Source organism: Rhipicephalus microplus, chromosome X, assembly GCF_043290135.1.
Source record: "Rhipicephalus microplus isolate Deutch F79 chromosome X, USDA_Rmic, whole genome shotgun sequence".
Lineage (NCBI taxonomy): Eukaryota > Metazoa > Arthropoda > Arachnida > Ixodida > Ixodidae > Rhipicephalus > Rhipicephalus microplus.
The window spans coordinates 84,777,830-84,803,285 of record NC_134710.1 but is presented as its reverse complement, the minus strand read 5'-3'; the positions used below and the strand labels follow the sequence as shown (position 1 = coordinate 84,803,285).

Below are 25,456 nucleotides of genomic sequence, written 5' to 3'. Positions count from 1 at the left end.
AGGGCGAGCGCGCGCCCCTTCTGCGCGTCCACCCACTGCCAGCCCGGCTGGCCAGTCGCCGGCCAATGGCGTCTCGGCGTCATGGGGGCGATCCACCTCTGGCGACCCGGCTGGCCCGAGACGGGTGCACCTCTCGGCGTTGCAGAGGAGGAGGGCAGGCCACCTCGAATGTGTGAGCACCGTAGGGGGCTACCCTGCAAGTCACGTCGGGCTTAGTCGCGATTAACGCCTTCTCCCCTGTTCTTGACTTCAGAGAGCATGCTCTTCGGGTTAGTATATACGCTCAACTAATCTACTTTTTACTTTTACCGGGCTATAAAACCTCCACTGTCGTGTCTCTCTTTTCTCAAGACAAAGGACCTCCTTACACTGTGAAAAAACAAAACGTTTACGCGTTACATTCATCTTCCACGGTGGTCTGCCGTTATGCCTGAATTAAGTCCTGCTTATAAGGATACAGACACGTGATTAGTAAGAGAATGGTGTGACGGGATGTTGTATTTTGTTTTACACTACCGTAGGTAGGATGCGCTGTGACGTAAACGCACACACCATTACATGTAGCAACCGCCGATAACATACAGGAACACAGAATACTCAGCGATGGTCTGCGAGACTTCTTTCCAATCTGTGTCCGGCATGGTCCGTTTTGCTCGTTCGTATTGTTTGGTGACCAGTGTCACTGGCCATTTCCTTCTTGCATGTTGTCCTTATGCGATTACACCATGCAAACGAATCGTTTTAGCACTACTCAGGTTTAAGGGTTTGGGTGCGGTGGTAGTATACTTAAAGTCCTGGCAATCGTTTTTACGCCTTGTATATGAGTCGTTCCGAAAAGGCGCCTGCTATAAACCTGCGCTCGCATGCTGGGCAGTGAAGGCGACGCAAAAGAAAACTTGACGCAACCTTGTGGCTGTTCAGCTCGAACAAAAATGTTGCCGCATAAAGCAAAGATTACTGCTCTCAAACTTACTGCAAGTATTGTTGATAAAGCATACACTCTCAACAATACATAGCCCATAATTTTGCTCGGACCACTACACTTCGAAAATGAGCCTCAATGTGGGTCAGAACCTTATTATTTTTCCAACTTTGTTACAATTTTGTGACGATGTTGCCGCTTTATTCGTCCCCGAAGTATCTTTATCGTTTAGTGTGGGAACTTATAAAGCCCATATTTATATCTCTCACGAAAAAAAAAGAAAAAAAATCACTGCTTTTTCTAGCGGTCGTTAAACATGCAGCGTGTTGCTATGTTCTGACATGACTAAAAATAGTTCAAATTGAAATAAAATAAAATAATATTGTAATCATGACAGAACTCCGCCTCCACATTAGAAAAAAAATTGTTTCTCCGTAGTGATTCAAGGCAGTAATTTTGTATGAATTATTTTGCTTGACGCAGTTCAACTTCCGAGCGCAGAGTTCGAAGCGTCTTTATGAGATCACAACACTTTTTTGTTGTTGTTGAGCACTGCCGATCATACCGAACTCATCAACGTGGTATATAGAAGCCAAGCTCCGTCACCTAGATTCGGACCACTGACAGAAAAGGAGATCCTGGGACCTTGGCCGACGGGTTGGCATATGCGCAAGGCCACGAAAACCCTCTCGTGCTTCTTGAAGACGGTCGTACTAGAGCGCGAGTTCCTGCTGCGTAGTTTCAAGCTAGCTGACCCGCAGGTCAAGGGAATCGAATCCCGGCGGTGGCGCAGTTGCATTTTCGGTGGAGGCGACAATGCTGTATGCCCGTGTGCTAGCAGATTCGCGTGCACGCTAAAGAACTCCAGGTGGTCGCACTTTCCGGAGCCCTCCACTATACGGCGTCTCTCGTAATCATATATGGTGTTTTTGGGACGTTAAACCCCCCATATCATCATGACTATATATATATATATATATATATATATATATATATATATATATATATATATATTCAAGCTAACTGTTCAACCATCTCTTTCTTACTCTTCCACTCTTTGCTTATTCCCCCTTTTCAGCACCCCATGTGAAGGGTAACCAAATAAGCCAAAGCTTGATTAACCTCCCCGCCTGTCCTCTTCGTTTCTTTTTGTCTCCCTGGAAAGCAGCGTAAAATACAACATCTATTTATAGACTGGTATATGCACAACGTCTTGCTTGTAAAGAGCTGTTATACTGTCAGGGCTGTATACGGCAACATTCATCGAGCGCACACGGCAGAGGAAGACCCGATATGAGCCCATGAACTGCGTAACTATAGCACCACAAGCGTCCCTTCGAAGCTGTTGCTGACCGGAATTCATGTCAGGAACATGCATAAAATAACTAAAATGTATATAGGTGTAACTTGGCGAACAGCGTCTTGGCTCATCAACGGTAGTCGAGGAAGGCATCAGCGACAAAATATACCGTTCTGCATGCACGATTAAAACTTATATGTACAAGTTGTGCTGTCCGCAAGCTTATTCTTGATTGTACGTACACTGTACACGATATTTACCAAAAAAAAATTATCTGGCAGCTCTCATGCCACATAGTTTCGGTAAAACTATGTTTTGTCTGTTGTAACGAACTTCTTTCGTTTTCAGCAAAACACAATTCTCGGTTTTACATTGAAGAAAAAGGCGTCGTTTCATGTTTAATCTTTTGTCCATACTTCACTAGTATACGCGTTTCCTATCGTACGAAAATTTCATGCTTAAAAACACGTTTCAGTTATCCAAGGTTCAAAGGCGCTCTATGTAGGGCACTTTTGTACCTAACGACGTCCACGATTCTCAGTGCTTTGCAGCCTATACTCTGCTATAGTATACGTCTTCGTGAAGTGGCAGTGGAAAAACTTCTTTCGTTTTATTAGCGTTCGTTTTGGTGAAGAATGTTTCCATAGTAGGCACTTACTACGACCACCGAAGCGCATCTGGTGTTGGGCAAGTTCATCATAAAATTTTCGCAAAACCGGTCTTCTTGACTATAGTTAGATTGTCATTGTCGGCACCGGAATTTGTTCTAAATGGCCTTTTATTATATCCAGTGCCACTTTTTTTGCATTGTATGAAGCATGCTAGCAAACTTTAAGGTGGATTCATTTGATGCACATTGCTTTGACAGCCCTAACGTATTTTTTCTGTTGAAGGCGTATAAAATTTGTTACGAAATTGTTGTGATTATATGGTTATATGTTTTGAAGAACAAGACATACCTTTCTCTTAATACAAGAAATTTCATGTTGGTAAACACAAAATGCCTATAAAAATTATGCTATTTAACATGCATTTTGTAACAGTGATAGGTTAATAGAAAGATATTCCTGCAAGTAGGCATCTGGCGGGAGCACATCGGTTTCTTCACTATCCCCACGTGCTACATATGCGAAATTTTCCAGCAAATTGGGCGCTGAAATGTTTTAACAGTGAACATTCCCACACGATTAATGTTATGGCTGCCAAATCAAAGAGCATGCGCGGGCTTCCATTTGGTCCGTCATCGCCCCCATATACCTGATCTGGCCCCTTCCGACTATATTATCTGTTTCCTAACTTAGGCAAACACTTGAAAGGTCGTCGTTCGGACCATATTGTTGACGTCAAGCATGCTGCTGAGAGCTGATTCGACGACTTATCGCAAGCTTTCTTCTTATTAGACTAGAAAAAGTTAAAAAAACAACGTAAAAAAGAAAATCAGCCTGAGAAGAGATTACGTTGACTAAATGTGCTTTCAAAGCTGTGACAATTATTTGTGTGCAAAGCCAGGCACTTCACAGCACCCCTCGTATATCATATCATTCAACGAGCTCCCAATATGGTTGGCATATTATCCGTGAAGCACGTCAAGAACTTCACAGTGAAGTTTGATTGTAAGCTCTCTTACATTGGCGTGCATGGCGGGAAATGATTAAACACGATGCCTTTTTGCATACGCATAATCTCTCACAACCATGTCATGGTACATGCACACACAAAAAAGTAAGGAAGACACCAAATCTGACACAAGTGCTCTGTCGCTTTGAATTGAGACTAACGCGCCTTGCGCTCATGGCAGCAGACGGCCGCACGTTTTTATACTAAGCAGAAAATGCAGGACAGTGTCTGCATGCACATTAATTCAAGGCGCTACACTCATATTGATTCTCACCAGTGCTTTGTGCGAAGGGACAGAAAACATCGAGCACTTTCGCCGATCGCCTGCCCAATCATTCCGACGAGCGACTCTCCTCTGCAAAATCTACAGAATCAGAGGAAGCGCATTTCATGCGCATGCTTGCAACACCTCGTGTTTTTATAATGATCCGCTTTATCTATATAACCCGCAAGAAATCGTTTCTTTTTTGCACTTCTAAGACAGGCTAATCTGTTCGAAAGGTGATAAACACGTGCACAACATTGCAGGTGGAACCAAGTTGCCGGCCTCTCTCGCATGGCTAGACTCAAACCACCACCACCGACATACATCTTCAACTAAAGCCCGGGACGGCTCGCAAAGCGGGTCTGTACGTGAGTGCGTGGATCTGCAGATTCTTGCACGCAAAGAGCGACAAGTCAACCTCAATGTCCCGCGCAGCTCCGCACGAATTCGTTGCTACTTCTTGCACCGTCTTTTATATGCTATAATAGCAGTGTAGAAAAAAAAACGCATATCCACGGTAACCGGACCATCTGTCATCGCAGTCACCTGTGCGCGTACTGTTAGCCGAGGCCACCGCAGCAAGTCCCGAAGTCCCGGCTCTCTCGAGCGAGCGCGACTCCATAGATCAAAGGATTATTAGCGTAGCACATAGCGGTGCGCAGAATCTTACACCCTGAGTGGCATCACAAGCCGCGTGAACCGACAGAGAAAGAAGACGTCAGCACTACGCGTCTCTGTATACAGTCTCGTGCGCGTATAGAGTGGGCGTTCTAGTGGCTCGAGACATACAGAATGAGAAAAGAAAAGCAACGAGAAAATGGCATTCGTTTCCACTCGGTGACTGGCCCTCAACGCCAGCTATCATTGCGCAGTACACCCATGCATGCTTGAATAGTTCACGCACCGTAAAGCCTTCTTTTTAGTTGGTGCCCAAAAGTGATGACTATTTTAGTTATTGCGTAAATAAAATATTATGTACCCGGAAACTATTAATCGTTAATGTAACGATGCGAAAATATATGCGGACAATTCAAGGATCATACACGTGTCTCGAGAACCGTGACGTGCATTGTTTATTTTTGAGTAATAAGGCGATCAATAATTTTCTATACACGCTGTAATTTCACCCGCCCACATATTAAGTCCTGTGCCGAGTGCAATGTCCGTGCAACACTCTCGTGAATATATTTCTCAAACTCGCGGTTGGGTTTCACCGACGGGCGCGATCCTGTTGCACATCACGTGCAATGGTTAATACGCACAATGGATAATACGCGCAATGCTTCGGATCGAGTTGCGCAAACGAACGTACATACACTTGTACGAAGCAACGCGCCAGACAATCCGTCCTCGGCTCGGGTAGATAGCTGCTCATTCAGGATAAAAGGCGCCGGGATGCTCAGCGCATGCAGTGTAGAACAATCGAGCGGAGAGTCGCAAAGAAAAGGAGAGTTTAAACGACGCCGGTGGAAATAAAAGACGTTTTCCGCAGTGGGGCTGCTCTATGGTGTGGGCAAATATTGTGAACATGCTTATATATATATATATATATATATATATATATATATATATATATATATATATATATATATATATATATATATATATATATATATATATATATATATATATATATATATATATATATATATATATATATATATATATATATATATATATATATATATATATATATATATATGAGTCTTTCTCTCCGCTTTCCTTTCCATCTTTCTTTCATTTCCCACCTCTCCTTACAGTGGTGCAGGGTAGCAAACCGGATGCTCCAATTCGGGTTGACCACCCTGCCTTTCTCTCATCTTATTATCTATATCTATATCTCGCAATGCATTACATATATTTAATGCACTCCTTCGAAGACAAGCAGCATACACGTTAAAAAAAGAAAAAAGAAAGAAAATCTACACAGCATGTTCGGGCAGTTTCGTGGATGAAAAACGCGCGCACGCAGTATTGCCTTCTTTTGTTTCTGCTTCTTTCAACTGAAGGCACACTTCTTACGACGCGTAGATTGCAAGGAATATTTGACACATGCCCATAAGAGACTACCCACTCTGTAACTCTCCTAGTTCTCAAAATATTTATCACTTCCTGAAGAATTACTATTTCTCACTATAGTCATACTGTGAAGTACTTGCTTTTTTTTTATGAATATGTCGAACATATTCGGGGCAGTAGCGCGCAAGTACGTGAGTGTTAGGTTATATCCTAATCATGCCTAGGGCGAGCTAATTCTGTCGAGCTCCACAGTTACATTGCTTGGAAAGGTGAACAAAAGCGTCTAGAATACACGTTAAGTCAAGTGGCTATTCGTCGGGTAACTGAAGCAGTGCTCGCACTTGTCTACATCCGCATGTCAACAACCAACTATGGTAGAAAGTGTTAGCGAAATCGGTGAGATAAAAGGATACGACATCATCGAACGATTTTCTTTTTTACTGTCATAAGTTGTTATGAGCTCATAACAGGAGTCAACTTTTTGGGGTGCAGTTTCTGCCACCGGTGGTGGCCGTCGCATTCGTTGCGCACAAGAAAGAAACAACAAAAGAACAAGAAACAAATAGACAGAAAGAGATTAAGAAAGAAAGAACGAAAGAACAAAAACAAAAAAAGAAAGCGACTAAGAAAGAAAGAACGAAAGAACAAAAACAAAAGAAAGAAAGAAAGAAAGAAAGAAAGAAAGAAAGAAAGAAAGAAAGAAAGAAAGAAAGAAAGAAAGAAAGAAAGAAAGAAAGAAAGAAAGAAAGAAAGTGTTCGAACGGGAATCACGCCTACGGACCTCATGCCACGGTCGACTGTTCCACATGCATAACACATTGCATAGCGAGTGGGTGGTTTAAATCTTCCCATCAATTGCAAAGGGCATAGCCATAATTGTGCATCATAATCAACAAAGTGTGCAGTATATACATGTGCACGTACTATCTTACAAACGCGCAGTGAGGTGCCTTGGTATTTCGCAAAAGGGTGAATTATGGCGTAATCAGTACTTTACCTCTGAAAATGATTGTGGTATCAGTAGTCAGCAATCAGTTACAACGAGATATATGAAGGCCGTTTCTTCAACCCAAGCTTTGACTGATGCGTGTTCAGCGCATGCCTGTAGTCTTTTTTTCGTTCGTGCATAGAAATTATGTCCTTATTGTCATTCACGGTATTAGTTCTCATCGGGGGCACAACGGAAAGGAAATAATTCTTGCTGCAGTAATGACCCGCCCTCACTGCGCAAGAAAGTTCATCTGCTTGTCGCATCCTCCCTCAACCGCCGTTGCATACGCGAATATACGTAGATGCCGCAGCATACCATGGTCATGCATTAGGCAGAACGTATTGCCAGCACCCGGCGAGTTCAGCGTTGCGATAACAGTCGTGCGCGATTAAGTGCACTTGCGAGTCTTCATTATGGTCCCTTGCGTAAAGGCGCCCTCGACGCACAGACACCAGCAGATGGACGCGGGGCGGCAGCGGGGTGCGTCCCACCCGCGTCGCGTGCGAGCTGGCACATCGCTTAGCGTGGACACCGTCTACCCTAAAATGCGCGGAGGCCCCCTGCGGAGCGCACGTTCGTCAAGCGACCCGGGGCCCGCGCTCGGCGAAGACGCGCACGCGAGGTTCATTAGCCGCCACCGCGGCGCACACAGTCGCACCTGCCGGCCAGAAGGGAGCCCGCCACCCATGTCTTCTCTGGCAGCGCTTGGCCGGCGTTTCTTGAGCGCCCGGCGAAATACAAAGCACAAAAAAAGCAGCGAGAGAAGTGGCCTCGTACCTGGCCGAGAGCATAAATAAAGGCGTAGAGCGAGTCGCCGTAATGAAGACATCGTCTGCGAGCTCTCTCTCTGCGCGCCGGAGAGAAAGCCGGTGGTCGTATAATCACCAGGGTGACCCAGCGAGGGGGAAGAGGAGAGCCCAGAGGGGGTGCGCGCTCTGTGGGAGGTCGCGTGCTGCGGCCCCCCTCAGGACCCCCCCGGCGCCCTCTTCCTCCGGGGGGTCCCGCCTCCCCGTGGGTAGCCCCGCTCGCCCGCTCGCCGCGCGAGTCGACCGCCGCTAGCCGACACGCTCGCATCGCGCGCGCCGCTCTGTCCGGGACTTTACTGCGGGATGTGCCGAGAGATGGCCGCCTCGGACCCCGGCTCCGACGTGGACGTCGACGGCACCGAGGAGCTCGACGTCGGCTCCGAATCGCAGCCGCAGGAAGTGCTCCACGCCTCTAGACTCGGTGAGTGACGTGCGCTGAACCTCCGCGAGGGCTGTCAAAACGTGCGCCTCGAGTTTTGACCGCCTTCGCTGCTCTGGGCGCTGGCTTCCTTGGTGGTCGTCGCCGACCTTCCGCGGCGCTCGTCCACCACCCGGTGTCAGCTGTGCGTCCCGTGAGTTTGCCACGCGTGCTTGGTGGCTTCCGACACTCAAGAGTCCCTGCACGTGAACGCTCGTAACTGACTGACTTTACGGTATTTCTTTTTTGTAATGTTCAAATGTGGTAACTTTAAATGCGAAGTAACTTACGACGGATGAACTCTCGCAACTTTGACCGGAATATCACTCAAGCACATGACTGTTTATTGTACTTACACATCATGTTAAACAAATTACGAATTTAGAGTGAAAAAATAGGTTTTGCCCAGCGTATGGACTAGCTAGAAGTATGCGAAGTGTGTGGTCATACAACTTGCTGAAGCGGCGACTTTGAGGTCGGTTTCACCATGCACTGTACAGGAAATTGCACGAAAGTGACGCGAGTTACGAAACGCGCGAATTTTAAAGACAGCAGTGGTTATGCACCGTACATATTGCTGCTTTCTCGACGTTCGTGCAGCACATATGATCACAGCCCTGCGAAGGGTGCGGAATGCTAACACAACATGCTATAACCCAGTAGCATATTGTAATGTGTGACATATTATATACGATGTGGTGTCATGACGTAACTGAACTGGATCACTTTCGCTTCATGTTTCTAATATTTGGTCATAAACAAGAAGTTTCGTCCTATAAATTCAGTATCCACAGTATAAATGTGCTTGCACTTTCGCTAATGACATTCAGTTTGTAAGCCTTGTTGCTCTTTTGAATTATGCAGTAAAGGTTCACGAAAATTGTGACTCGTTGCTGCAGCTTTCAATTGACAGCACTTCCCCGCCGCGGTTTCTTATGGCTAAGATACTCGGCTGCTGACCCGCAGGTCGCGGGATCGAATCCCAGCTGCGGCTGCATTTCCGATGGAGGCGAAAATGTTGTAGGCCCGTGTTATCATTGTTCGAGTGCACGTTAAAGAACGCCAGGTGGTCGGAATTTCTGGAGCCCTCCACTACGGCGTCTCTCATCATCATATGGTCGTTTTGGGACACTAAACCCCACATATGAATCAATTGACAGCACTTCAAAATGTTTCCTTCACATGACAGCTACATTTAGGATTTTAAAAATTACTCTAATTATTTAGAGAGATCTTTGGATCCAACCGAAACTGTCAGTTATGAACTATTGTCGAGGTATATGCAGAATATAGTCGGTACATGTTAGTCTATGTATTGGCCATAACATTGATCACCTTTTCAGGTACTGTGTGCATAGAGACAAAAAACAAACAAAAAGACTACCTTTCAATAAATACTTCATCACCAATACTTCCTTAAAATTCAGGCCATCGGCAGCAAAGATTCACAATAATATAATAGTTATCGAACAGCTGTGCTCCATTACTTCAGGAATGGTTTTGCTGCTTACAACGAAGGTACCAATATGCAAACTGTTATATTCACTTTCTAAATTTACAACTTGTTACGTGTGAGGCATGCGAAATATGGAAGATGTGTGCCTTACTTTAGTGCATGAAGCGGCCCTACTCGCTCGCCGTCATGGACAGCTAGTTTATAATCTATTGATCACCCCAATCGTCCGTGTATATATGTGTATATATATATATATATATATATATATATATATATATATATATATATATATATAAAATAAGGGAAAGAAGTGTATACCTAAGGGCTCGTTTTTCCGTGTTTTAACACAATATTAATGAGATCTAACAGACAGTAATGCCAAGGAATGTACAGGGAAAGTTATTAGGACCAGTGGAATGTAAATCAGAAGAAATAAAAGTGGATGAAAAAATAACCAGCCGTGAGCAGGAATTGAACCTACGACCTTCGAATAACGCGTTCGATGCTCTAACCACTGAGCTACCACGGCGGCCTTCCCTCCATCCCATTTTTTGGGTTTATATGTGAATTCAGCATCCACTTTTCTTTCTTCTTATTTACATTCCATTGGTTCTAATAACTTCCCCTGTACATCCCTTGACATTACTGTCTGTTAGATCTCATATATATATATATATATATATATATATATATATATATATATATATATATATATATATATATATATATATATATATATATATATATATATATATATATATATATATATATATATATATATATATATATATATATATATATATATATATATATATATATATATATATATATATATATATAACACAATCGTATATGTAAAATAATTCTAAAATTATTCATTCTCAAGTGCATCTTTTTTTCCTGCCATCTGAGATATTCTTCGAATGACAACTATACAAACTACGCTTTGAATAACAAAACTAATGACAAACAGCAATGGTTCAATTGAGGCCAGGATTAAACCACTCAGCATTAAAATTCTACTTCATTTATTGTATTGCTGCACCGTGGGTAACACCCCTTCCTTTACGCATATAAAAAAAACTGCATGCGACAGCTCGCTCTAACTATATATGTTATGAGATAACGCGTCGTTATGAGTACTGTGTAAGCATTCTGACATCTGGTGTGGAAAAAATACCTGAAAGTAGAGTTTGGCCTTGACTGTAGCTAGAAAAATGTATTGTATTTATGCGACTGTCTCTTCTATAGATATATCACCATTCTTACTTTCATGGAAAAGTAGACAAACGAAAAAAAAAATATTTTTGTTACCGCTTATGATTTCATCTTAACCTATTAAAAAGAATGTGTGATCCACGGAGCGTTGCCACAGCCACAAATGTATTAAAGTAGTGCGTACACTCTTGAGAAAGAAGGCGTATTCAGTCGTTTTTCGGTGAGTGAAATTTCGTCGTGCGAGTCTCAGGTGACGAAGATCATGCCACGCACAAACCCGCGCATCCCTTTCACCCATACATGTGCAATGGCGGCACTCTCTGCAATTACATATATAGGGACCAGAGAGCCTGAGACGACCAAACGATGACATCTGGGAAACACAGCAGTAACCGTTTTTCTCCTGTGGATTACAACGGGCTGTGCCTAAATGTGCCGCACATTTGCGCATTCAGTTGAGCTCTCCAACGTACGACGCGCCGAGAGCCCTGGAACCCCTTTTTTCCTGTCAGAGGCGTCCGCTCTTCCCGCATACAATCCAGATGTGTCCCTGATTTTGTTGCTCCTCCGCTATGCTCTCTCTCTTTCTCTCTCTCTTTCTCTCTCTCTTTCTCTCTCTCTCTCTCTTTCTCTCTCTCTTTCTCTCTCTCTCTCTCTCGCGCTCTCTCTCTCTATCTATCTAACTCTCTTTCTCTCTCTCTCTATCTCTCTCTCTCTCTATCGTTCTCTCTCTATCTATCTATCTCTCTATCTTTCTCTCTCTCTCCTTTCTCTCTCTCTCCTTTCTCTCTCTCTCTCTCTTTCCTCTCACTCTCTCTGTGTGTGGGGGGGGCACGTTCCACCTTTCGATACATGCAAAGCTCTTTGTCCGAAAAAAAAAGTAATAATTTACGAGCCCAGCCAGAAGCTGCACAAAGTTTGACCACATTCAAAGTATCTGTGTGGTCCGAGTGTAATGATGTCCGATGTATATATGTAAGCGAGTTTCATTCATTGTCACCGGCTGATATGATTTCCTTTAAAAAGGCAGTGAGTGGGCTTCTATTTATTCCTTTTTCAAGCTATAAAGCTTTAACTTTTCTGCAACTTGTTCTTTTTGTATATATAAATACAAATTTCTCAAGTCGAGCCATGCTCGGCAATGAAACCTTTGATCCTACAACTGATACCAAGACAGAGTAGCACCTTACCGTGCCTCTCAAAAAAAAAAAGGAAACTGCTTCAATATTTTACTAATCCGTGAAATATTCCCGACGAGCGTACAATTCTTGGTCAGTATAGGTTGCTGAGAGCAAAGTTTGCCAGGATTTTGCGCACGTAACGCCACAGCAACAGCGTGAGTACATGTGTACGGACATACGGATATGTATACGCACATCCGCGTATAGAAACACAGTCGCCGTCTTGTGTTACCCAGTGTCCCTCGCAGCTCACGTGTTTCGTGGAGTAAGCGCGTGGAAAGGCTGCGAACGGATGTGCGGCGCGGAGCTCGTGATTCGAGTCGCCTTCAGCTATGTTGCGTCTATCCGCTGAAACGCGAGAAGGCGCGTCTTTCGAGATCATCCGCACCGCGGCAGCCGCCGCGGACGACATGCATAAAGGAGGCCTGAAGGGTCGACACAGCAACTGCGAACATTCGTCCCGGGAAAGCTGTGTATACGTCGAGAAGTTTCAACACGCGCGCGCGCGGGTTTCCGTTTGTCACGGGTCGAACGGATGGTCTTTCTGGACCGTCCCGACAGTTTCTCGATTCTCGCGAGCTGACACTGCTGACACGCTGATTTATACGTTGCCTGGCTCCGCCGACGCGGCTGGGTGTGAAACATGGCCCGACACTTTTCGCCATTCATTCCAGACATCGTGGCTCTTCATATAGTAAAGAATTTACGCGGTCGGCCCGACAGGTGCAGCGCCGGCTCGATATTGGCCCTCCCCGAGCGACGGCGGTGGTCCGCGGTTTCCCCGCAGCAATTTATACGCGAAAAATGATCGCACCATCAACAACGAAAAACAAGCAAAAAAAAACATGGATGCTAGCCACAGCTCCACTCTATACGGCCAGTCCTGAATCGTCCTATTTCTCAAGGTTGGCACATCACCTCCCCTTTTTTCTCTTTGGCGCCCAAGTACCGTCCGCTTTTCTTTTTTTTTTTTTCTCTCCTGATCGGCGCGGGTGGCGTAAATTGCAGCCGCGTCTTCTCACTTGGCGTAAATTAAGTTAGGAAGCGAACGAGCGGAGAGAAACAAACCGCGGGTACGTGCAGTACGTGGGCAGATAAATAGACGCCACCGATCATCTCCTGCGCGAACAGCTCAATCTCTCCGCGCTACCTCATTACGGGAAGTTTCCGGGACAGCGGCGGCGCGCACGCAATTGCCGCTGCGGTTCACTTTTGTTCGCCGCCGCCGACTCACCAGCTTGAGTTTTTTCTTCTTACGTTCAGCCCGCTTACCTTCCCCACTTTCTGCGGCTGAGATGTGGGTGCAAGGAGCCCCTCCCACTGCACCCCTCTGTCGTGGACTCCTCGCGGCCGCGCACCTTGGCCGTAGCGAAGGCCGCTACTCGCAAGGTGCGCCCACATGTCGGCGGCGTGCGTCAGACACTGCCACTTCTTGGAAGATTAGGGGCCGTCGCTAGAAGTACTGATCTTCTTCCGCAGCAGCCCCTCTTTTGTCCGTGGTTGCGTTGCACCCCTTCGAACCCACCGACCGTCTGTCGGCGCGCTTATAAAACTGTTGACGTCTCACTTCGCTCGCAGAGGCTTCACTGAGACGAATGCCGTCGTTTTCGCAGTCGTGTCCGTTACGCACGTCGAATATTCTGCGCGTACTTACATCGAGCTCAGCTGCGACGAGCAGGCCCGAAAGCTGTCTTTCACGGTTAAAACCCCTTCATGTTAAAAAAGCCCGTGTGACCGGTCACGCGCGCGCGTTTGTGTGTGTGGAGGGGGGGGGGGGGGGGGTCTTGTTTAGCCCTACACCAAGTCAAGTGTCACTTCGTGTATCGCGCATTAAGTTATAATTGTCACGTCACTGGTATTGGCGTACTATAGATTGATGAAAACAGCCGAGAGATTCTTGAGAGAGTGAAGCCACGCGAGAAAATATAGCTCGAGCAAATGGATCACCAGACCAGAAAAAAGGAAGGAAGGAAGGAAGAAAGTACGCGCGGGAGACACACTACTGTAGCAACGCTGCTTACAGCCAGGCCGACAAAGAATGGCCGAGCCCTTGAATCTCTTTGTGTCCCAAGCGCTGAGTGGCATCGCGGGTCATTGTGGACAAAGAGGCAAGCTTTGCGGAGGTCCGCGATTGTAAAGACAGTGGCCGGAGGTACGCACGCGACGCCGCGCTCGGCAGGCTGCAGGGGCGAAGAGGTGCTGCGCCCTATCTGTCCGCTGCATCTGGCCGCGACCTCCCTGGCGCGCGAGCGTTGCAGCGTCCGTAAAGACAGACGGGGGGCAGAGACGACCCCCGATGGTGAGCGCGCGCGTGCGTGGCACCGAGCCGGCCACGCGGGCGACACTTGTGACCCCTGCTGCACCACCACCCACCCCCCACTCCAAGCGCAGGACGCGCCCAGCAGAGACCACCTTCGCCGAGACGCTCCAGCAGTGGAGGGCCACGAAGTAAGAGACAGTGCAAAAACAAAGTCGTAAAAGTGCCCACGCGTGGTGGGCTCTTGCCTTCGCTGCTGGCCCAAGCCAGGACGGCCGCCCTGCGGCTGCCGGACACGGGCCGGCAGCGCAATCTCTCCGTCCGAAGAGATGCCGATAAGGTGCCAAAGCGCTGGCTGAATGGACCGCCCGTCCGACCGCTGCGGATGCGGTTTTTCACGTTCCTCGTCACTAGCCGAGTTTGTTTTTAGCAGGCGCACACTCGACCTGAGTACTTTCCACGAGATTATACTCTAAACGTGGGGATCCACCTTTCTCTCTTTCCGGTGACTCGGAAGCTTGGAATTTCGTGTCAAGCACTTCGTTTCCTTCGGGCGTATATTTCATTTTCGCGTTACCTGGCAAGCCTCCCCTGCTATTTATCGCTCTCTTCATTGAAGTTTTCTTCAAGCAGCACAGACAGACGCAACAAGCTCCTTAAAGGCGCGCACAAATCGGACTTTAGCTGCCATTCCATTAAGGCTTCCTCCGTATGTGTGTGGGTGCCCGCTGTGTGAAGTTTCCAACGGCAGCAGGAGGTGCAAGCTGTTACGGCTGAGTAGTCCCTTGTAGCTGCTACAGAAATGATGCTTGCAATAAAGAGCAGGTACGTTCCCCTCTTGTGGCGCAGAAGTTATGGGTTGAATGTATGTGCTACTACACTCTCAAGGAGTAGCAGTTCTCGCTTTTCATTTATGAGAAGAAAAACATGATTACGTGGTGATCTCAGAGATGAATACTTCATGTATTATTATTATTATTATTATGATTATTAGTATTTTTATTTAATGGCAAACATTTCTTTTAGAACCACTGTACATTATCAGAGTAACGTATACTATAGCGTGGCGGTGTGTCGGCTTTCTTCAAAAGTGAAGGCAGAATCGGATTTTGTAGTTTCTCAAAAGAACGTGTTCTGTGGGACGGATCGCAGGCTTTTCTTTCATTTTCATTTTGCTCAAAGAAGAAATGAAAGGGCACGAATGACGACGGATTTTGTTACTCAAGGCACTTTTCGGGGGAAGATGGTGGGATGGAGCATAATTCTCGTCTATAAATAGCACCTTTAAAATTTTCAGTGTCACGCAAGTTAATCTGTATGCTTTAGGAGGTGTACTGAAGCGCGTCTAGTTTCCGGTCAGCGGATCTCGAGGACCTTATCTGTGGTCGGCAATTTGAAGCGAGGGCACTATGGAAAACTAGCTTGGCGTGTTGTCTCTCATTTAATGGCGCTCACGTGCGCAGCTCACGCGACTTGGTCGAGCCATTCATGAGCTGCCACCTTCGGAATGCACAGCCGTGCCACAAAGGGCTGGCGCACCGGCGCAGTGGGCTCGTCGATGAAGACGTCCGGACCTGTTGCGGAGACCGCGGCGGGGGGGTATTTCGAGGAATCCGGCCTGGATCGCCCTTTGTGCGCAGGGTCACCCAGCGGCCCGCTCTATTGAGTTGTCAGCTCGGATGAGCAAACGGCCAAGCAAGCGGGCGCCGCAAGGAAGGGGGAGGGGCGACGGCGCCCAACTGGGTGGAGCACACACGCGGCGCTTGATTTAGACAAGGCTCGCGAAACGACGCATTCTCGCCCTCTCCGTGACGGAAAGAAGGGCCACCTTGGGTCCCGAAAATCCGGCACCGACCGATGGGGCTGACAAAACGGCCCCGCCAGACGCCGACGAGTTCTGGGAAGAGAGCCCCTGGCAGCGTGGTTTATTTTTCCCGATCGCGGGTGGGTGGCGGCGGAGAGGTCACGGTTGGGGGAGGCAGCTTTATGGAGCACCGCTGCTGCGGTCCCCCGCTACCATTGTGCGGACTTCCTCCTTTTCCGACGCCGGTTATTAAACGCGCGACCCCCCGTGGAGCGCGTCTGGGATGCGCTCACATCTCGGCGGGCGGCCACGTACGCCCGTGCGTGCTGCTGGCAAGGGTTCGCCCGTATACAGGGTGCGCGTAATTGGGTGTCGTCTGCCTTGCCACATCGAGACGTGTGTTACTTATTGCATGCCGCACTGCTCACGGATGCCTTCTGCAAAGTGCACCTGAACTTGTCCGAGTGATGCCCGTTTTTCTCCTGGCGTTATTGAAGCGCTGCTTGCCTAAGTGCCACTCGGGAAGATGAGGCATGTGTGAAGGCGGCAGACACGTGCTGTCGCGCCGGGCGTGTCCCCGGGCTCTGACGCGCGCCTTTCTTGTCCCCAGGGGCAGCCCCGGGCGGCGGCACGCCCTCGTCGTGGCGCTCTTCGTCCGGCAGCCCCGAGGACGAGCTGACGTCGGCGTCACTGTCGCCACCGCCCTCGCTGCTGGCCGGAGGCCCGGCGTCGGCCTCCTGCTCCGACTCCGAGCTGTCCTTCACCATCGGTGTCACTGAGGCGACGCCCTATGCCTGCCACTTCTGCGACAAGGCTTTTCCCAGGCTCAGCTACCTCAAGCGACACGAACAGGTACGCAAAAGCCATGGTTCTAAATTGCACATCCTACCGCGCACCGAATGCTGCCCTGTATATAGAATACGCCACAAATAAGCCACATGAATGCATCGTTCTAAACAACCAGCATCGAATCAATGCTCTCCTTTATGTCACGCTGTTTGATGGGTCACTTCGACCGCCTGCTTCGCTCGCGCTATGCATGCGCTCTAACAACGCTCGCTTTTATTAGCTATTTGCCTCGGGAATTTCTGGCGCACTGTGCGTTGTATACAGAATTTTCGTGGGAGCTGCCCAAGTCCTTTCTGCCGTTCGTTGACAATTGTCTCGCGCCGAGGCTCGCCCACCACAGAACGGGTCGTTCGGGAGAGTGCTAGGCCTATAAAAAAGGCTATAAATCTTTGACGAGAGGGGCCGTCCTTCGCCCGCTCAGCACCGAGGCATAAAGCGGCTCCCTGCAATGCAGCGTGCCACGAGGAGACGTTGACCAGACCCCACTCCCTCGAGAGCAAGATCGAGTCCCTGCCCGCAATGCGGTTACCCGATCCACATTAACGTGCTTACGCCTAATCCAGGGCCAGCGAATATCATGGCCGTTAGACCTGGTGCCACACAACGGAAGAAAAACGGAGAGAATGGCGCCGAGGTGCGACAACGCAATTTAGATCATCTAATTTGAGGCATCCCCGGCTTGGCCTTGCAGCCGGCCAAAGTGGATTAGCGCCGGCCGGTTACCTCTGGGGTAGTATACTCGCTGTCCGGCGTCGGTCTCCCATTCGCCCTGTTTATTTGGTTGGCCCACTAATGGGCGCCAACTCGACGTCAATCGTGACTGCCTACAGCCGAGGCGGATTGGAGGACACCGTTGATCTGACCGTCCAGAGAAGCGCGCATGTCCACTTACGGGCTTACGCGAGCGCAAATGAGCTTCTGTGCGAAAGCGCCAATGCGTAACAAGCGAAGACTAACTACGGTGCCGCCATTGTCTTAATGCTAGGTCAGCACAGGCAGCGAAACATGCCCATCCGCGCTAATGGACAACGCAGTCGCACGGCTGCGTAGACACACTTTTCGTCTTCCTATAGAGTGGGTCTCATGGTGCAGCACGAGCGTAGATATTTGCATGCGCGCGCGTGTGTTTGTGTGTAAGAGAGAGAGAGATGTTCGTTGACATGCATTCACGCCAGCTTTAAGTATTGAAAACCCAGCACCTTGTCACTGAAGAATCGATCAACACAACAAATTCAGCGAGTTGATAACAATTTTGACGTATATGTACAGTACAACATGAATGAGGGTCGAATGGTAGAGGACTCGATCTCTGAAGTGACAAGGGAAATTTTATTGCAGTGAGTCAGAACGGACGCTTGATTCTGTGATGGGCACCAGATAAGCAAGAATGTAGGGAAGTCAGGTATATTAAAACAATTGTCTTTCTGATACAATGAAATACACGCTTGACTATAACACAGGAGGTGGACATATGTGCGTGTGAAGCGATTTTATATACTCTTTCTCGGTTTGTATCACTTCCGTTCTTTTTTTTTTGTATAGCACTGTGGTTTGTTGGAACAGTTGGTCGCATTGGCAGCGCCTGCATTGTGCGATGAAATTTGAGCTTATAGTAATTCTGGGCAGCATGCATGGTGCTCTTTCACACAAATAATTAAGCAGCGAGAACATGCATGCTTCCGTCAGGAGTTCGTTCGGCAAGAATTAGCACTCGCAATACCGATTCAAAAATCTTTTTTTTTTCCTGTCTGCATTTTAGCTGGAGCTCCTAACATCTCATACACATCGATATTTCATAGGTGATGATAGAGAGATGAAAATTCTCACCGATAATCATTAGGATATTTGCTTGCTGAATTTATATGCTCAAAAAGAAATCTCAGATCGTCCATGGGAAGGCGCTTTGATGGAACTTGAAGGCACTAGTAATAACTATATAGACTGCAACCAACGGTGTAGACACTAAGGAGTTTCCGAATAAGGGCCCCTATTGTTTTGGGGCCCCAAAAATATAGCGTCGAGGCCACTGCGCATGCGCGAGACCCAAACAGCGTTTGGGTTTTGCGTCGGGGACGCTATTTCTTGAATAGAGCCGGAGCCCCAAAAGCTTTGCCTCAAACAAACACGACGGCACCGCTGAAGCGACGGCTCTTGGCCAAGAAGACCAGGGAGAGTGTCCAAAGCACCGCAGACCCTATTAAGTCCAAAACTCTTAGTTCTTGCTTGACCCTAGGCGAGCACATGCAAAGAGCTTTGAGGGCCCAAACTTTCCGGGCCCCCATGCAAAAACTGTTTCGTTAAAAATATTTCGAGGGATACATGCGGATTATAAGCGCCGTAACTTAATGGGCTTGAACAACCTATTCTTCCTGATAAGCGTGCAAGGTATGCAAGGTAGCGTTGGTCCTTGCATTCGACTGTCGAGGTTAAACACATACAAGTAGGCCTGACAAGAAGGCTTCCGACACCTCGTGTATGTACAAGATTTATTGATATCTTTCGCCCCGCCGTGGTGGTCTAGTGGCTAAGGTACTCGGCTGATAACCTGCAGGTCGCGGGATCGAATCCCGGCTGTGGCGGCTGCATTTCCGATGGAGGCGGAAATGTTGTAGGCCCGTGTGCTCAGATTTGGGTGCACGTTAAAGAACCTCAGGTGGTCGAAATTTCCGGAGCCCTCTACTACGGCGTCTCGCATAATCATATGGTGGTTTTTGGACGTTAAACCCCACAAATCAATCAAGCAAGTGATATATTTCACGGGACGTCACGGACGCGCAGTATTGCTCCAAGATGTCCACTTAATAACGTCAAAGCACTACATAGTCACGCGACAATCAACCTGATTCAGTGTAATGACGCCTTTGCTGGAACCTTATTCGGCCTCTGTGCATGAATATCGAAATGTGTATGCGTTGTGCGAAGTTCGCGTTTCAGCATGTTGGTGCTAATACGTGGCTGCTTCAGTGACGTCATTGCAAGTCATCTATAAGTTTGCACGGTGCCCTTTGGCAACTTACTGTGAGGCGATGATCGGGACGTCGAATGTGCCTACTTGCGATTCGCAGGTGCACAGCGATCGGATGCCATTTCGGTGCGACTTCTGCCAGCGGCTGTTCAAGCACAAACGCAGTCGCGACCGGCACGTGAAGCTGCACACGGGCGACCGAAAGTACCGGTGTTCGCAGTGCGAGGCGGCCTTCTCGCGCTCCGACCACCTCAAGATCCACATGAAGACCCACGACCATGCCAAGCCGTTCCAGTGCGCTATGTGCAACCGCGGCTACAACACGGCGGCAGCCCTCACCTCGCACATGCAGAACCACCGCAAGAGCGCCGCTGCGGCTGCAGTGACCAATGGCCTCGAGCCGTCGGCCGCACTATCCCGGCCCGGCTCGAGTCTGGCATCGGCTAATGGAACGAACATGCTCGCTGCGGTGGGCAATCCGACCGACGGTGGTTCGGTGAGTATACGCCATACACTAAAACGCTATGATTTCTCCTTAAAGAAAGTACACCCGTTGTACCACAGAAGGAAGAATAAAGAAAACTAATTCTGGCAATCTCTCAAGTATTAGTAGTAGTAGTAACTAGAAGGCCACCTAATAGGAATCACACGTCACATATGCTACGCTGCTTCACTTGCATGCAGATAGGGAATGTTTTTTTTTTTTTTTCAGGTATGCATGTTACGACACATACAGCCCAGGCTCTTAATTCGCAAAAAAAGACGCTCTTGCTCTCCCTTTGTAATAGCAGTTGACATCCATTTGTAATTTTCATGAACGAGGGCAAGCAGCACGGACCAGAGAAAATTTACGCAAATTCAGCTACAGTTAGCGCAACGAGTGTTTGCTTCCTGGCATTCCATCATGGCATCGCTTGGAATTTCTTTTCACTGAAACCTGAAATGTAAAAAAAATAAACATGATAGAAACACAAAATCTGCAACCCTACAAAATAGTGCAACCGTATATGCGTGTGCATGTGTGGCCCTTCTCATAAAGCTCTAACGCCCATACCCGCCTTGTTGCAGACGTCCATGTCCCGGGACGATAGTTCCTCGTGCTCGACTGACAAGCTGAGCCTAACCGGTGGCAGCCCTGGTCCGGGCAACGTTGAAGTCCAAGCAAATGGATACAAATCTGTGAGTACGCACACCATTTCCACCTAGTCATGTTGTATGGCTATAGGGGTATACACCTGTCATTCAACAGTTTCGTTCGCGCATGCGCCGAGTCCTCCCTAGACTGCCGAAGAAAACCCCCCAAATTAAATAAATGTGTGAGAAACGTGCCCTTGCTGGCAGCATTTGCATGTTGTACGCGACAACGTTATAGTCGAGGGTTTATATTGGGTATGCTTGCACTCATGGGAATATTGTGGGCTAAAAAGGAGCGGTTTTCTCAAATTAAAAAAAAATGGTCACGCTCTTGAATACAACGTTTGTCGGCACAAATTACAGGCTGAGGATATATCGGTTTAAGCAACACATAGTAACATAAGAACTCACATTTCTCGATGTAAGTTAATCATATTATGAATATAACACATGCACACGTTACCGTATACGCCGAATAATGATTCAACCTCATTCTCGCAATTTTACAATGTTCCCATCAGGTACGGTGCTTGTGACAACTCTCATTTCGCGTTTAGTCCAAGCGGACCTAAATAAAGTTTTTGCATTCCATTCCAAACGGACCTATGCGTGGTGTCTGAGCACTTACGTCGTATTCTTCCACTCACACCCAGGGCGTTTTATTGCTACTGCGAAGCCATGCAGGAGAAATTGATGTTTCGTCGCTGCGAACAATCGCGCTGTAACATCAAATGACGACAAGCAAATCATTTAAGTACCTCACATCCAGGCACTATTGAATGTGACGTATGAGCAGTAAAACAGAATACGCAGGCAAAAAGCTCGTGCTGACTTCACATTGGAGTCAATTCGCGTCGCCCTATCCGTGTAATTCATAGGGGCTGCCGCGACGTCCACGCAGAGTCTATATATACGGTGGATTTCGGTGAATGTAGTTTCGTGTATGAAACCTGAGCCTCGCGATTTGAAGGTGGACGCACTATTCCTCTTCCTTTGTCGAAAGAGAAAATCTGTTGTCCATCTATTCCCAGCGGGAAACGAAACAAACAAAAAGTACTGGGGTCCGGGGTCCGTATCCAACAGTTCGGTTGTGTTTGACTGCACGCTATCACACCGGGAGTGGGAGGATGACTCGTATTTGCATGCGACGATGCACGTTGTGTATAGCAGGAAAGCAACGTTACAAAGAGAGATAGAAGCTTGGGCTTTTCTTCCCGGATCGAAATGAATAGCGGGGCTAGGCACATACGACGGCGAGCTTTGTTTGCCTGGTTGAAGGTGCTGTGCTGCCTTTCTTTCTTTCTTTCTTTCTTTCTTTCTTTCTTTCTTTCTTTCTTTCTTTCTTTCTTTCTTTCTTTCCTTTTTGTTTTCTTTCTTTCTTTCTTTGTTGGAGACGGGAAGAGGAATGTGCTCGAGCGGATCTTCTCGTTTCATCCCTGGTCACTCGGGGTCATCCGGATTGTATCGAACGACTCTCTTCGTGTTACTTCCAGCTTCCCGCTCTGCGTATTCAAAATAAATTATTGTGCCGCCATAAAGGAGAGTTTGTAATGCGATTTAAAAGAAGCAAGTTTCAATATTGCAATGACCAAGGTTTATGTTCGCTTCTTCAATAAGAAAAAAAGTACCATGGTACTTTTTCTCTTCGAAAAAAAAAAGCCACTGCAGCGGCTTTTTTTTTTTCGTCAATGCGTTCGAGAGGCTGACGATCTGCGTTTCGTTGCAGTTATCTGAGCGGGCTGGCAGCACGAGCCCCCGAGACCAAGGCGAGCCGCTGGCGTGTGGCTTCTGCAGCCGGAGTGACTTCAGCAGCTTGGAGTCCCTGCAGGCGCATGTGCGCGCCACGCATGTTCCTTTCTCGGCGGCTTCGCTGGTGGGGCCGTCACACGGAGGTCAACTGCGGCCGGAACCCAGCGGCCGCTCGGCGTCCCGCCATTCACCGCCGGCTGCCACCACGGCCTCGTCGTTGGTGGACGCATCGTACGAGTGCGAATACTGCGGCATGAAGCTGCCCAGCGTTCACGCCCTGCAGACTCATACGCTCGCCGCGCACAGCTTCAGCGAGGTGCTGAGCAAGCGTATGTCGGCCATGATGGGGGCCGACTCCGGCGGTGGGCCTCTGCTCTGCAGCCAGTGCGGCGCCGCGGCGGCAGACTTCGAGTCGTTTCGGGCGCACTTAGCGTCTCACCTGGAAGGACGGATGTCGCGTTGCTGCCCCGAGTGTCGCGCCGAATTCCCATCCTCGCAGCAGCTCGAAGCGCACGTCGCCGCGCACTTCCTGGCCACGTCAGTCGAGTACGGCTGTCAGGCTTGCCTAAAGCTCTTCCCGCGGCCTGACGAGCTTCAAAAGCACCTGCTTGACGTGCACGCCCACCACCTCTACCGCTGTGCACTCTGCCGGGACGTCTTCGATTCGAAAGTCGGAGTCCAGGTCCACTTCGCCGTCAAACATAGCAACGAGTGCCAAGTATTCAAGTGTAGTGCTTGCAACGCTGCCTACCGGTCTGAGCCAGAGTTCGCGCTTCACGTTCAAGTCACACATTTGGCTAAGGCTGCTCCCTACCGGTGCCTGCTGTGCGACCAGACATTTGCTAGTGAGCCCCTGCTGCAAAGCCACTTGGACACGCACGGCAAACAATTCGCGTGTGCCCTGTGCAGTCAAGCCTTTCACGTAGAGTTTTTGCTCGAGAAGCACATGCAAGCTTGCCACGCAGCCGACCTAACCTTGCACCCGGACGGAGTGCAGAATCTGAGCGTCAAGTCGAGGATCAAGGACAACAAGTGCGACATCTGTGACCAGTCGTTCGGAACAGACTCCCTTCTCGCGGCGCACCGCAAGCAAGTGCACAACGTGCGTTCTTCGTCGCTGAAGTCGGTGAGCCTGCTGTGCGCGTACTGCAACGAGCCGTGCAAGTCGCGCTCGGACCTGGAGAACCATATGAAGAGTCACACCGCGAGTCCCAGTAAGCACAAGTGCAACATCTGTGACGAGATGTGCCCCTCGGCGACCACGCTGGCCGAGCACAAGCTTACGCACTGCAAAGTCGTTAAGGGTTCCACGTGTGCCGGTTGCCGCGAGGTGCTCCGCTCCGAGGAGCAGTTCTTGACGCACGTCAACTCTCACGGCGGAGGTCCCGCGTTGCCACTGCCCTGCGTGGTGTGCCGCCAAACGCTCATGTCTCAGGTGGAACTGCGAATGCACGCTCGCTTCCACGTAGCCCACTGCGACAAGGGCTCTCTGTGCTGCGTCTGCGAGCGGCCCCTGGACGCCGCCAGCCGCATCATCACCGGCCGCCAGCAAGAGCGGCAGTCATTTATGTGCAAGGACTGCTTCCACGCCAAGGGTGTCCAGGACCAAGGCCGCTGTCCCGAGTGCCGCATCAAGTTCGAGTCGCCACTCGAGCTCGAACAACACGTGCGCAGCAGCCACGGTGGCTGAGCAGCCCCTTCTCATTCATCACCGGTGTGCACATCGCAAACAATCAAACGCGCCCGCGGTCTTTCGGTTAACTTATTTTTCTTCCGTGGCGCGCCTCTCGTGTTTTTCCAGTCCTGGCTCGAGACAAATCGCAACACGTCTATTTAGAAAGTACACCTCCTAATATATCTGATCATATTGTCAAAACAAGAAAGGCGTGTGTGTGGTTTTCAAGCTGTTCTTACCTGAGTGCTTCTCTGGTGCATAATTTCACCAAAGTATGTAAATACAAGTTGTCCATATTCATCGCCATGTTTTTGTTTTATGTGTCGACATCATAAAGCAGGGTATGAAACTGCATACATTTTAAGCTGCCGGTTGTTTTATGCCTTGGTATAATACTCTTCATGAAGCACGTTTGTAACAGTGAATACCCCACAGCCAAATATGAATAGTTTATTCATCCCAGTGTTTAATTATCTGTGTTTGTGTTTCGGAAGCATTCTTATGTTTCTTTACGCAAGTATACAATATCAACTAGTTTTTTATTTTTGATATTCCTTTTATTTTTACGTTTTGCCTGTGTGTTTTGCGAGGTTCACGAGGCGAATAAAGTTGGTATTTTCAAGGGAGTCACGCACTTTGTTTCTAATTCATGCGCGAATAAGCATGCCTGCTCCCTGTCAACAGAGTTTGCAGAGGTTTTTCACCTCTCGCCGAAGCAGACATAACGACAAGACGCGCTATGTTTAAAGATGGACCAATACCTGAATTATTTAGGATGAGTGGATTATCCCCACTTAGCTAAGATCACGGAACAGAAAGGGGCGTAGCGT

The 25,456-nt window shown here is 48.3% G+C and overlaps 1 protein-coding gene across 2 annotated transcripts in view; it reads left to right on the top strand.

The window, feature by feature from the left end:
* Window positions 1-25,252, top strand: part of L (zinc finger protein Lobe) — a 178,708-nt gene extending 153,456 nt beyond the window's left edge. The window contains exons 1-5 of one of the 2 annotated variants that reach the window (XM_037427343.2): window positions 8,174-8,341; window positions 16,865-17,106; window positions 20,169-20,564; window positions 21,137-21,247; window positions 22,929-25,252. In XM_037427343.2, coding sequence (XP_037283240.2) covers window positions 8,224-8,341; window positions 16,865-17,106; window positions 20,169-20,564; window positions 21,137-21,247; window positions 22,929-24,641 — 2,580 coding nt within the window. In that variant the 5' untranslated portion in view covers window positions 8,174-8,223 and the 3' untranslated portion in view covers window positions 24,642-25,252. Of the gene's footprint in view, window positions 1-8,173; window positions 8,342-16,864; window positions 17,107-20,168; window positions 20,565-21,136; window positions 21,248-22,928 lie in introns of those variants that run through there. The other variant, XM_075877246.1, reaches the window with a different exon arrangement.
* Window positions 25,253-25,456: the final 204 nt, after the last annotated feature.